The sequence below is a fragment of the Mytilus galloprovincialis genome, chromosome 1, assembly GCF_965363235.1.
Source record: "Mytilus galloprovincialis chromosome 1, xbMytGall1.hap1.1, whole genome shotgun sequence".
NCBI lineage: Eukaryota > Metazoa > Mollusca > Bivalvia > Mytilida > Mytilidae > Mytilus > Mytilus galloprovincialis.
Genome location: NC_134838.1, coordinates 1,235,601 through 1,249,798, shown reverse-complemented (window position 1 = coordinate 1,249,798; position 14,198 = coordinate 1,235,601). Strand labels below are relative to the sequence as shown.

The following is a 14,198-nucleotide window of genomic DNA, read 5'->3' as shown; positions in this document are numbered from 1 at the left end:
CTAATGTTATTACAATCTAAGACTCTTGCAATAGTATTAAATATTTGACTTTTCTACACTTTACACAAATATTCCCCATTCCTAACTCAAAGAAAAATGGAGAGTTGGTATTGCTTTGTTTCATAAAAAAGAATGGCCAATGAAGATACAAGTATCTTGTCTTAGGGAGGGATAAATCCTACTTAAAAAATTCTCTGAAACTGACATTATCAAAATGTTTGATTTCTTGTTTGACAAATTTTGTTATGTTTGAAGGACGTGTTTTTCAACAAACTATCGGTATTCTCATGGGAACCTATTGTTTAACTTTACTTTCCCTATGTAGATGATGTTCTTTCACTAAATAATTAAAAATGTGGTGACTGTAGAACGTATCTATCCCATCGAACTAAAGATAAAGGATACAACAGGCACAATTAAGTCTGTCTCATATCTTGACTTACTTCTAGAAATTGACATTGATGGTCGGTTGAAAACAAAATTTTATGATTTCAGCTTTCCAATAGTGAACTTTCCATTTCTATGTAGCAACATTCCAACAGTGCCTGTATACAGAGTATTATATTGCCCAATTGATAAGATATTCCCTTGATAGAGGGTTGTTGCTCACAAGGTAGCTATTAAAACAAGAGTTCCTAATGGTGAAGTTGAAATAATCATGAGTTTGTTGACTGTTATGGAATATCTGTTTCACATATGATATCGGATATGTTCCTAAATGTCCTAACTACAATCCTTATCCCTTTTCACGAATGTGACCTATCGTATTATACTATTTACCTGGTTTGTAATAACATGAGCAGGGGTCACATGTGGAGCTTACCCTTCTGATTTTTGTGGGGTTCGTGTTGCTTAATGTTTAGTTTTCTATGTTGTGTCTTGTGTACTATTGTTTGGCTGTTGGTCTATTTAGTTTTTAGCCATGGTGTTGTCAGTTTATTTTCGATCTATGAGTTTGAATAACCCTCTGGTATCTTTGGCCCCTTTTTTTTCGTTATGAAATTTACCTATATTTTTATATTCAAACACACTTATAAATTAATCTGCCATCATAGGCTCGCTTTATTGTATGGAATACTGTTGTAGTAATAATAATCAAAGAGCTTATAAGCACTGAACAGTTAAGATTGCTTCAATTTATCAGTGCGAAGTAAAATTAAATATTGCATTGATTGTAGTTGATTTAACAGCAATTCTAGACAAAGGAACTCCAATTTTTAAAGAAAGCTTTAACAATGACATCATTTATATTTTAAGAACAGATATTAGATTCCTGAACCTTGCAAAAGATATGTAATTTTGTAGCATGATTTGAATATCTGAGCATAAAATTATATTACATGGATGAATTTCTGGAAATGTTCATGGATAGGATGTATAGAATATTATGATAAATGCACTATATTTTGTGCATCAAAAAGGTAGTGATAAGCCTTGCAAGATTTAGATATCAAGTCAGGTCCAAGGCTTCCAAAACGGTCATATATTCCGGTCATTTGTATAATGTCCGGTAAAAGACCGGCTGGGCAAAGCATGGCTCAGGTCCATAAGGTTTTTTATTGTACTTCATGCAATCTTTACCTAACAACTGTTAATCATCTAATCACATTCTATGACAACAAAACCACACTTCACAATCGTTCAATATTCTGTACATTATTTGTTCTTGAAAATAGGTTTGACATAGCATTGCTTTGTCAACATTAAAATAGGGTAAGGACATTTTTGAGTTGATGAATTTTCAACAACAAAAAAAAGATATCAAGGGTTCATTAAGTCGAAAAACATAAAAACATCATGGCAAACAAGTTGTGCACGTAGAATTGAACACAAAATATAATTTAAATAAAGAAGTTATGTTATAATAAGAAATATTGCAGCTCAATCAATTTGGGTTTTCTTTTCATAGCCATGAGTTAAACCTGGTATACTGTAACTCTCCATGCAATACCTTATAATAGTAGTTGTTAAAGTTCTCAAAATTAATGTAACTGGCTTGCAGTTTCAGAGAAGATATATCGACATTCTGAGAGTATTGTATTTGACGGAAAGACGGACAAACAGATGGACAGAGACTAAAAAGTGTTATTCAAATGGAAAATCTACTTCTTTACAACTGAGACAAATACCCATCTATATGTCCATTATTCTAAGATAGTATCATTTAGCAATATAGTAGAGTGAAATAAAATATATTCACAAAATTATCCTTAATATATTTTATTCATCAAGAAACATTATCTAGATAGTCTAAATTCAGCTGTTTGAATTGAACTTGTTGTTCATACCATTTAGCTATTGTTAACAGCTCTTTGTCCTTAAAGTTTTGTCCTATAAATTGTAATCCTATAGGTAATCCATCAGATGAAAGCTTTGAAGGCACTGATATAGCTGGCACACCTGAAAAATAGTCAGATTTATTACTACATTACTTTTACGTACTACTGTAATAGGTAGCTTGATTTAAATATTTTCTGGTATGCATAACAAGTACTGTAGTTTAAAGCTATTCAATAACACTGTTTTATCGGTAATTCGTATATTTTCCCTTTGATCTTACTGCCTAATAATTACATTATATGTATGTTTCATTATAATACGTTATTCTGATTGGCTAACTGAACATCACGTGCTATTCCTGAAACAATTGTATTAGACAATAACATTTATCATTCATGATGACACGAGGTCCCACAATAAAGTGCACAGGTAAATTAAATGAAAACGTGATAAAAATCGTGTTTTCATGATTCTAGCTAAAAAAATGTAATTATAAGTAAAAGCGTTGACCGTGCACACATTTTTAGTATGAGCCGCGCTTCATACAAAATGTAATTCGGTCAACGCTTTTACATCCCAATAAATTTACAAAAAGCAGCATTCAATTCTTAAATATTTTCGAGAGTATCAACTGAAAATATTAGGCAATACATTGTGTGACGTCATAATTACCGATAAACAGAATAATAGGTAGTTTCGTTTTTGATACTGACTATATCATGTGGAATATCTTAACTCGTATCAAAAACGAAACTACCTATTATTCTATATATATCTACTTATTGCATTGCAGTATAAAAGTTTATCTTTAGAATATCACAAATTAGAACATGGAATAACAAAAGACAGTGTTGGATCAATGGGGTTCAAGGGGTAGGAACCCCCTTTCTTGGATGACCAATGCATTTAAAAGGAGACATATGGTTGGAATTTTTACCTTATATTTGCATTGGTATAATTTGGATCTCAAATAGAAAGAAAAGAAATCAAGAATCTGCTTAAATGTTGGTAAAAGATATTTAATAAGCTTGTTAAGTCTTTTATGAAAAGAAAATGGGTGTTATGGGGGCAAAATATTTTACTCTGTATTGTAGGTAAAAACAAGAGGCTGTCACAACGACAGCAAACCGGATTTATTAACATTTATTTGTGTCCTGGCAATATCACAAGAACCATTACTGATGAATGGTGAAAGTGAAAATCGTCAATATCAAATTTGACCTCCATTTTGTCATCAGTATCAACATATTAAAATTTGAAAAGCTTAGATTGAATGGTTCATGAGTAAATGCAACAACCTGAATGGAAACGCCATTTTACGATCTTTCAAGAACCATAACTCCTGAACGGTAAAAGTCAAAATCGTCATTATTGAACTTGACCTCTATTTTGTCATCAGTAACAACATATTAAAATTTCAAAAGCTTTGGTTGAATGGTTCATGAGAAAATGCACGGACACGACGGGAAAAACCATTTTTCAATCTTTCAAGAACCATAACTCCTGAACGGTAAAAGTCAAAATCGTCATTATTGAACTTGACCTCCATTTTGTCATCAGTAACAGCATATTAAAATTTCGGAAGCTTTGGTAGAACAGTTCATGCATAAATGCACGGACACGACTGGAAACTTCATTTTTCAATCTTTCAAGAACCATAACTCCTGAACGGTAAAAGTCAAATTCGTCATTATTGAACTTGACCTCCATTCTTTCATTAGTAACAACATATTAAAATTTGGGAAGCTTTGGTAGAACAGTTCATGCGTAAATGCACGGACAACTCCATTTTTCAATCTTTCAAGAACCATAACTCCTGAACGGTAAAAGTCAAAATCGCCATTATTGAACTTGACCTTCATTTAGTTGTCAGTAACAACATATTAAAATTTTAAAAGCTTTGGTTGAACGGTTCATGAGTTAATGCACGGACAACATTTGATTGCCGCCCGCCCGCCCGCCCGCCCGGCCGCCCGCCGTACATCCCCAAATCAATAACCAACATTTTTGTCACAAAAATCCGGTTAAAAATCAAAAAACATTGGACATAACTCCTTAGTACATCCATGAAATTATATGAAAGTAATGTATGGAGCGCAATCAGTTTCTTAACAGAGATTTCATGCATAGGAGCTAAATCAGTCATTCTTGATAATGTATCATGTATACCAAGGGTCAGTCCAGTTGTCATGTGATATGATATGGAATCTTTTTCACAAACAATTGGTACATACCAGCCATATTTACAGGTTGTGTGAAGATGTCCTGTTCCTCTGAGGCAGTCCTGTTGTCTCTCTCTGTAAACCATTTATATGTTGGTGCTGTGGTCAAGGTCGTAGGGGTTAGTAATATGTCCACACCAGAGGCATAAACTTTCTTAAAGTCCTCAGATATCAATCTTCTTACTTGCATTGCTTTGGCAAAGTACTTTTCATAATTCCTAACAAATATATAGATATAATTGTACTTATATAGCCGACAATGGAATAAAAACAATAATAGGATGTGGTATGATTAGAATATCAAGTCTTTTTGTGACATTTTCAAAGAAGTAAAATCTCTTTGCAGATTAAATATAAAAATGTCTGATTCAATAATAATGCCTTTCAAAAACAAGTGTTGTTGAAATTTTATCGCAGTCTTGTATAACATATGTGATAAGATGCCATACTTCCAAAAAGTACAAAATAGACTGAAAAGGATGTCTTTGTAAATCCATTAGCCAATAAAATAATTTTGGTGGAACAATTATCTAAATCAATCAAAGATTATAGGCTGGTAAAGATCTGTCCAAGATTATAAAACCAGATGCTCCGCAGGGCGCAGCTTTATACGACCGCAGAGGTTGAACCCTGAAAGGTTGGGGCAAGTATGGACACAACATTCAAGCTGGATTCAGCTCTAAATTTGGATTGTGATTAAATAGTTGACACAGCATAAGTTTCTGACACAGAATGAATGTGGTCTAATGAACTTAAAAATTTTGCCTTTGAGCAATTCACTATACTGTTGAATATTAATCCTCTCAAAAAAATGTTTAAAGAAATTTTCTTTTTATTTATGAAATCTGAAATGAGAAAAATTGAACCCCCCTCCCCAATTTTTTTTTCACATTACTCTTTCCCTTATTCCAAAACTGATTTCAATTCAAATTTCTAATGAAGTTTGCAACAATAACTACTCATTTATATACATCATAAAATTTTAAAATGTAAAAAATGTGCTTGTTATCACTGAATGGTAAAGATTGTTTTAATTTATCAGTTGGTAGTAAAAGTGAATATACATTGTATATTGTATAAAACAATGATTTAAGTTGATTCAACTACTATTCTGGACAAAGAAAGATAACTCCAATTGAAAACTTCTTGCTATTGCACAATATTGTGCAATTAGATATTTCTTGCTATTGCGCAATACTGTGCAATTTAGAATACTTGCTATTGCACAATACTGTACAATTGAAGATTTCTTGCTATTGCTGAATACTGTGCAATTAAAAATTTCTTGCTATTGCACAATACTTAATATAATAATTTTGGATTCTGATTTGGACCATCTTGAAAACTGGGCCCATTATCAAAAATCTAAGTACATGTTTAGATTCAGCATATCAAAGAAGCCAAAGAATTCAATTTTTGTTAAAATCAAACTTAGTTTAATTTTGGACCCTTTGGACTTTAATGTAGACCCATTTGAAAACGGGACCAAAAATTAAGCATCTACATACACAGTTAGATTTGGCATATCAAAGAACCTCAATTATTCAATTTTTGATGAAATCAAACAAAGTTTCATTTTGGACCCTGATTTGGACCAACTTGAAAACTGGGCCAATAATAAAAAATCTAAGTACATTTTTAGATTCAGCATATCAAAGAACCCCAAGGATTTAATTTTTGTTAAAATCAAACTAAGTTTAATTTTGGACCCTTTGGACTTTAATGTAGACCAATATAAAAACGGGACCAAAAAATTAAGAATCTACATACACAGTCAGATTCGGCATATCAAAGAACCCCAATTATTAAATTTTTGATGAAATCAAACAAAGTTTCATTTTGGACCCTTTGGGCCCCATATTCCTAAACTGTTGGGACCAAAACTCCCAAAATCAATCCCAACCTTCCTTTTATGGTCATAAACCTTGTGTTTAAATTTCATAGATTTCTATTTACTTATACTAAAGTTATTGTGCTAAAACCAAAAATAATGCTTATTTGGGCCCTTTTTTGGCCCTTAATTCCTAAACTGTTCGGACCTCAACTCCCAAAATCAATCCCAAGCTTCATTTTGTGGTCATAAACCTTGTGTTAAATTTCATTGATTTCTATTTACTTACACTAAAGTTATTGTGCTAAAACCAAAAATAATGCTTATTTGGGCCCTTTTTTGGCCCTTAATTCTTAAACTATTGGAACCAAAACTCCAAAAATCAATCCCAACCTTCCTTTTGTGGTCATAAACCTTGTGTCAAAATTTCAAAGATTTCTATTTACTTTTACTAAAGTTAAATTGCGAAAACTAGAAGTATTCGGACGCCGACGACGCCGACGCCAACGTGATACCAATATACGACCAAAAATTTTCAATTTTTGCGGTCGTATAAAAAATTAAAATGTTGATACTTCAATACCATCCCATTGATTGACCTTTAACTGTACTTACTGTCTTAATAAAAAATAATTTCCTGCCAGTATTCTACCTCTAACAACATCATTAAATCCTTCGTGTCTGGTAGCAGCATATAACTCTTCAGTTGAATCTTCATTCGGGGCTCTGTGACCTGGAAATTAAAATGGATCTGTTAACACAACTAGGATCAAGGCCAGTTCATTCCAACATTAGTTGCTCTATGACCTCCAAATAAAAGTTAAGCTACTAGCAAGCCCACTTTAAGCTAAATTTGAAATGTTTCAGTATAGAAAGTTGCAAGATGTTATGCAAAGCATACCTACTCATGAAAAAAGATATTAACTAAAAAATTATATGTCCAGTAGTTATAATAAATATTTAATGTATTATCAAACAAGCAAGTGACTGATGAGGAGATATGAAAATAGCCTAAACACAACAAATTAACACCAAATATAGAAGCATGTCTAATTACAGAGGCTGAGTAATTTGTAATTAAATTTAATGATGAAGTGAATAGTGGATGGGACATAAACTGGAAAGACTACCAAACAGATGGACAGACAGATGAATGAAAAAAAATAAAATGAGAAAACTAGCTTTGTTAGTTTTAATTGGTTAATATAACTTCTTAACCTCTGAGTCATGTGTTAAAGCAGAATATTACCAGTATCCTCTTATTTAACAATAAAGCACTGCGATTTATAAAACACCTGATAGCATACAAAAGCTTACCAAACTCTATTCCATCATAGCGAGCCATATTAGAAGCTACTTCACAACAGTTCAGTACAATATAACATAGGATAGAATACTGTGTATGAGGTAACGAAACCTGTGTGACCTTTGCTCCTGCCTTTTCAAACATGTCTGCAGCGTCTTCCCAGGCATTATGAACATCTTTTGACAGCCCAGGGGCATGATATTCCTGTTAATCATAGGATTCAAAAGGTACATATACATAAACAAGAATCAATTAAAATAAAAAGAAACAAGATTGGCCCGTAGCACACGGATGCTCCACTTGACAGGCCCGAAGCACACGGATGCCCCACTTGACAGCCCTGCAGCATATTATAGGTTACAAAAGGTAAACATACATAAAGAAAAAACACTTTAAAATAAAAATAACCTTTTCATTTTAACATTTTTTTTTCTTCCTACAAATATAATACAATTCTTCACAACATTTTTTCTTACCACACCTCCTGAATACAATATATGTCAGCTATTTGCAGTATGTCAATATAAAAAGACTCTGTTATGTCTGATCTGAATGTCTAATAACCTTTTCCTTAAATGAAACTCCCTACCGGTATTCCTTTAAACCTTATATCATGTAGGTATTGTGTGAAGGCAAACAAAATGAATGAAATTTGCAAAAAAGAAATGACAAACCAACAAATCGGGACAACTCTTACCTACAAAATTAATAATTCAAATCTTAACTTTGTAACATGTAATTATGAAAAGTTGTAAAAGCAATAGAATTAATACAGCATCCTATTAAATATCATTGACTGATCATTAGTAATTCCCTTTCAATGTCCTTATCACAAAATTAAACAATTAGTGAAGTTGCAGAGGCCATGGACAATACTGGAAACAGCATACCTTTGTTTCAAACTCATTAGTGAATAGTTTGGTTATTATAAATACAGGATGACAATTCATAAGACACATTATACTAATATGGATGTCCAATCAAAATTCAGTTGATAACTTAACAGTGAGTGAAACATACTAAATGTTCTTAAAAACTATCCTACCTTAGGTATCCCTATATGAAGATCTTTTATATTCATATTATCAGGCAACGTAAAGTGATTAAATTCATCAGTTACAGTTGTGGAATCATGCACATCGTGACCCGCCATCACATCTGAAATAAATTAAATAATGATTTCATGTTTTGAAAGTTGTTTGTTTTTCTAAGCTTGCAACAAAAAATAATTTAAAAGTGTTTGAAATTTAATTTGTGTTAAAAGAAATGTGAAGGGGAACTAACTCTGTAATTAAATGATTTAAATTGAGAATATTTTCAAGCATGAGTCATATTTTTGTTGGGCTTAAAGATGAAGTTTCATTTCCCAAACTTACTGAACAAAATACTTGCATCATCCACTGTTTTACTAAACAAAGCTGGAACATCCATAGAGTTGACAAGGGGAACTAACCCATGTCTGGATAACATGCCATAGGTTGGTTTAAATCCTACAACACCACAATAAGCTGCTGGGTTCCTTGTGGAGCCTCCAGTATCTGATCCCAGTGCCCTATAATGAATGATGAATTAATTTATGTCAATAGATATGTTCTTGGCCTGCTTTTATTTGATGAATTTGATCTTTTCATTTCTTATTAACTTTTAAGATTGACCATAGAAAGTAGTGTATAAGAATAAAATAAAAATAATTCAGTTTTCTTTCAGTGATAAGTTTCATTCAAAGCTATCAATATATAGACAGAGAGTTATAAATATCTACAGTGCAGTAACAATACTAGTGTTGCTAAATTACAGCATTGTTGCCAGATTTATGTTTTTCTAATCTTCCTATTCTTCTAATTCCCATTTCATGAATGTGATCTACTGAGTTTGACTTTTTACCTTTATTTGTGACATTGTTACCTATTGTGTCTGTTTGTTATGTTCACGCATCATTATCAATATTATTAAATTTGATTCGACTGTCGTACAAGTGAGAGGTTTAGTGCTTTAAAACCAGGTTCAATCCACCATTTTCTACATTTGAAAATGCCTGTACCAAGTCAGGAATATGACAGTTGTTGCCCTTTCGTTTTTTATGTGTTTTTGCCATTTGATTTTGCCATGTGATTATGGACTCTCCGATTGAATTTTCCTCACAGAGTTCAGTATTTTTCTTAATTTACTTTTTTCCATAGTCAAATGCCAATAATTTAATTTAGTAAATTACCCAAAACAAACCCCTGATGCCACTGCAGCCGCACTGCCACCTGAACTGCCACCAGCTATATGCCAATCATCTGTTGAGGTGTGGTAGTTTCTCATACTGACTTGTTCAATAGGTTTGGTCTGCTCACTTGTGTGTGAACTAGTAAATTTATACTTCCAAGGATTTCTGACAGGACCATGAATACCATCAACACTTCCTGAACTGTAAGCATACAAAACTTGTGTGTTCATATAGTTAGAAAACATTTATTATGTATGTATATTTCTCAATATATGATTTTGTGTGTAAAGATGAACTAAAAAAATTTAAATGTCTTCTGAAATTAGAATTTTCTACAGGTTTGCATGCAGGCTATGTCAATACTAGAAATAATAAATCCTTAAAATAACAACTTTTTCATGACAATTGGTACTCATGAAGATAAATGAATCCACACTATCTCATAAGGTCAGTTTTCACTGGTCCCAAGATGAACTTTATATACAGGTTTAATTGTACATTATCTTCATTTAAAGCACTTTTTTCCAATCCTGTTAAAAGTGCCATATTTTATTACTTTTCATTCTTTTTTTATTTTGTGCCAAAGCCGCAATAAAAATAAATTAGTACTCTTTTCTCTTTGTGAATGGGATTCTAATTAACATGATAATATCGGTATGTCATATGTATATCTATAAGCAGTTAATATTCCTGTCATCTCCTTGAATAACTTCTGCTCTTTATTTACTTTAAATATGGCCAATACATAGACTTTCAGCATATTCATTCCATCTTAAAATACTTTTTAACACCCTTAAAAAATCTATTAACTGCTACGAATAAAGGTTTGCTACTATACTGACACCTATTGCAGAATTATCAAATTGATAGAATTTTATTATTTATAAACTTTTTATTTTGAATGCTTACTATCAAATACATAGCTTTTATTTCATGAGATTGTGCTCATATCAAAACATAGCTTTTCACCATACAGAAATTACCCCATAGCAAATTCATCCATATTTGTTTTTCCAATGAGATAAGCCCCTTCATCTTGTAATCGTTGAACCACTGTGGCTGTGTAGGGAGGGATGTAGTTCTGTAACATGGTAGTGGCACATGATGTCCTAATACCAGTAGTGCAAAAATTGTCTTTGACAGCAATAGGAAGGCCTTCTAATTTTCTCCATCTCATTGGTTTACCTGTGATTAAGATATTTATAAAAAAAATAATATAAGAGATATGGAGTATATGTACATCAATGGAACAAAAACTCAGACACTACTGTACTTTTACTTTGGTTGACTTTTAGGTCCTTTGGTTTTGTCACTGTTGCTATTTATCAGAAGAGCTCAGCTATATACTAGTACAAAAATGTACTATAATATATGTGGGCGGTCGTCCGAACCCCCAGAACCCCCTGGCTACGAGTATGTTCAGGTAAGCACACTTACTTTTGTAGGCCTTATAATGCATGTACATCTATCTAATTCACAGTTCATATCAAAAGGAAACTTGAAATAAATTTTTATAATTATGTATTTTGAGTATGAATAAATTGTTTGCTTCTTATTTTTGTCACTGTATATCAATGCCCTATCTTTTAGAAACCAAGTGGCCATTTACCTAGTGTTATTGTGTGGTTGATAGATTTACTGATTGATTGATCACTTATATTTTACCTCATACAAATATTTCAATTCTCTATTAACATCGTGTCTATATTAGAGGGTTGCTAACTTTTAGATAATCAAATGTAATTACTTTTGTGTCTTCTTTTATCAGTTTCAGCAGCAGAATCTCTACTAACGTCCACAGTCTCTGTGATAAAGGCATTTAACTGTTGGGTTTTGTTTAATCTTTCTATACATTTCTCACACAAGTCTTTAGCAGTGATGGAACCATCTCTTAACTTGTGAACAGCCTGAAAGAAAGAAACCAATATCATGTATGTTACTGGTGAAGGATAGCAAACAAAGGTTTGATAAGAGGGAGCAAGAACATGAGGGTAGTAGGTTTTAAAATACATTTGAATGATTGGATATAGATGGTTGGTAGTGGGAAGAGAAGGAAAAAGTAGGAAAGAGTGTGTATACATGTACCCCAACAGCTGATCACATTAAATTGAACATACAAATCGGCACTTAATGTCAGGCTACTTATGACAAATTCCATATTGTGATGTTTGTCCTATTCCCTTTGGTGAAATTTAATTTTGAATTAGTCTGAATTCCCATGGCTGAATGACGCATAGATAACAAGAGATGTTTACATGGTCGATGCATCTTGTCTCATCACATCTGGAATTCATTAAATTCTTTCTGGAGTTTTCAATTATTTATGTTAGAATATTTTATGATTTTCAAAGCACTTGTGAGTTAGTGTTGGAAAACTGGAAAAATTTTTAATGAATAAAACCCTACAATTCTGAAATGCAATTCGGAAAGTAAAAATCTTAAATTTATAATAATTGAAATGGAGCTCACATCAAGAGACATTTTATTGTTTGTGTGAGCAAATGCAGTGTGTTGAAGGCAGTACCTTGACCTTTAATTGTTATCTCTTCATACATTGTGACTTGGACGGAGGGTTGACTTTTAGTGGTACGATTTCACATGGTACCAGTTTGCAATGGTGTGGGTTGACTTGCTGCCCACTGTATCTAAACTGTAACTAATCTAGTTTATTGATTTGTCTGCTTTGCACGTGCTTATAATCTAGTTTATTGCTTTACTTGCATGTGCTTGCCTTTATATATATGAAGTTTGCTTATGCAATATAGCTTTCTTTATATTGTCTATTGTGTGTGCTGCATATGTCCTATATGTCTTAATATTATATGTGTTGTTCTTCTTCTTCTCTTCTTTTGTTACAGAAAACCATCAACATACTGATAAAATTGAGAATGGAAATGGGGAATGTGTCAAAAAGACAACAACCCGCCCAAATAAAAAACAACAGCAGAGGGTCACCAACAGGTCTTCAATGTAGCGAGAAATTCCCGCACCCGGAGGCGTCCTTCAGCTGGCCCCTAAACAAATATATACTAGTCCAGTGATAATGAACGCCATACTAATTTCCAAATTGTACACAAGAAACTAAAATTAAAATAATACAAGACTAACAAAGGCCAGAGGCTCCTGACTTGGGACAGGCGCAAAAATGCGGCGGGGTTAAACATGTTTGTGAGATCTCAACTATTGTTTACTTTCCAGCGCATGCCTGGTAAATGTTTCAACATAAATTGTTATTGTTATTAATGTCAGCAAAAAGCTCTACAGAGCTTAATATGTTTGTAATACAGTGGAGTCCCCGGTGTCCGCGTGGCCCGTGATATCGCACATTAGCTGATTTTGTCATATCAACACAGTTACATAAACAAAATCGTTCTTGTTATTGTTTTAGCCTTCTGAAGGGATAAAAAAGAATAAAATTGATAAGTTCAAGAGATAATTAATAACAACAATCCCGTGATTTGCCATATTTGGCCAATTTCCATAAAAAAAAAAATTCATTATCAGATAAAATTTGATTTCTTTAAGTCAAACTTGTATAAGATTAAAATAATTTTTTGCTATGCATCCTTGGCAGTGTATTTGGTTCAAACTTAGCTATATTTCGTAGTATAAAATCTTTCCTTTATTTAAAATAAGCTTTATTTTAAGGCATGCACGCAATCACCTAGCTGCGGAACCGTAGCTCTTAGGTCCTTACTATGGTCCGCAAATAGTCAAAAAATAACATAAGGACCTAAGAGCTACGGTTCCGCAGCTAGCAATCACCAGACATTGGAGGAACTCTCTGAACAGGGGTTTCCCTTATTTTGGACACACATTACAAAAAATCTAGAGGATGAAACCATTAAAACAGAAGATTTTATGAAATAAAAGTATGTTATTAATGTGTTCACACAATATTATCCAATTATTGGTTTTATCAGTTGCATGAAAGTGAAGTCACAAGCACCGGACTGAACCGTACATGTATTTCATGTAACTGGACTTAAAATAAATGTTCTTATCTTATCTTTTCTTTGCAATTGCTTAACCTAGTGTCATATATTGATTAAGTTTATGTAAACAAAATATAGCTGAGATTTCACATATTTTACAGTATCTTTGATTTGTTTTGTTTTGTTTCAATACTTTTAGGTAATTCTAGCAAGTACGTGAGTGTGTTGAGTTGTTGAGTTGTTATGTTTTATTTTTAAATTTAATGTGGTCGATGACACAGCATTCTTAAACTCAAAATTAACCTCTTTTAAAGTCAATGACAGCATTTCGATTTACAAATGAAATTTATAGAGTTGTCTCCCATCTGGCTGGATGTGCCGAATGGTAGACAACTCTTTTTTTCTCGTGAAC

General features: G+C 32.6%; 1 protein-coding gene across 1 annotated transcript; it reads right to left on the bottom strand.

Annotated features, from left to right (window-relative positions):
- Positions 1-2,204: 2,204 nt before the first annotated feature.
- LOC143062613 (glutamyl-tRNA(Gln) amidotransferase subunit A, mitochondrial-like) lies at positions 2,205-14,182 on the bottom strand. Its single transcript, XM_076234279.1, has 10 exons — positions 14,090-14,182; positions 11,599-11,758; positions 10,835-11,036; positions 9,852-10,052; positions 9,016-9,191; positions 8,685-8,797; positions 7,651-7,843; positions 6,949-7,066; positions 4,515-4,720; positions 2,205-2,400 (listed from the first exon to the last, which is right to left on the bottom strand). Exons 1-10 carry the CDS (start codon positions 14,111-14,113, stop codon positions 2,228-2,230), a joined length of 1,566 nt encoding a protein of 521 aa, XP_076090394.1. The 5' UTR covers positions 14,114-14,182; the 3' UTR covers positions 2,205-2,227.
- Positions 14,183-14,198: the final 16 nt, after the last annotated feature.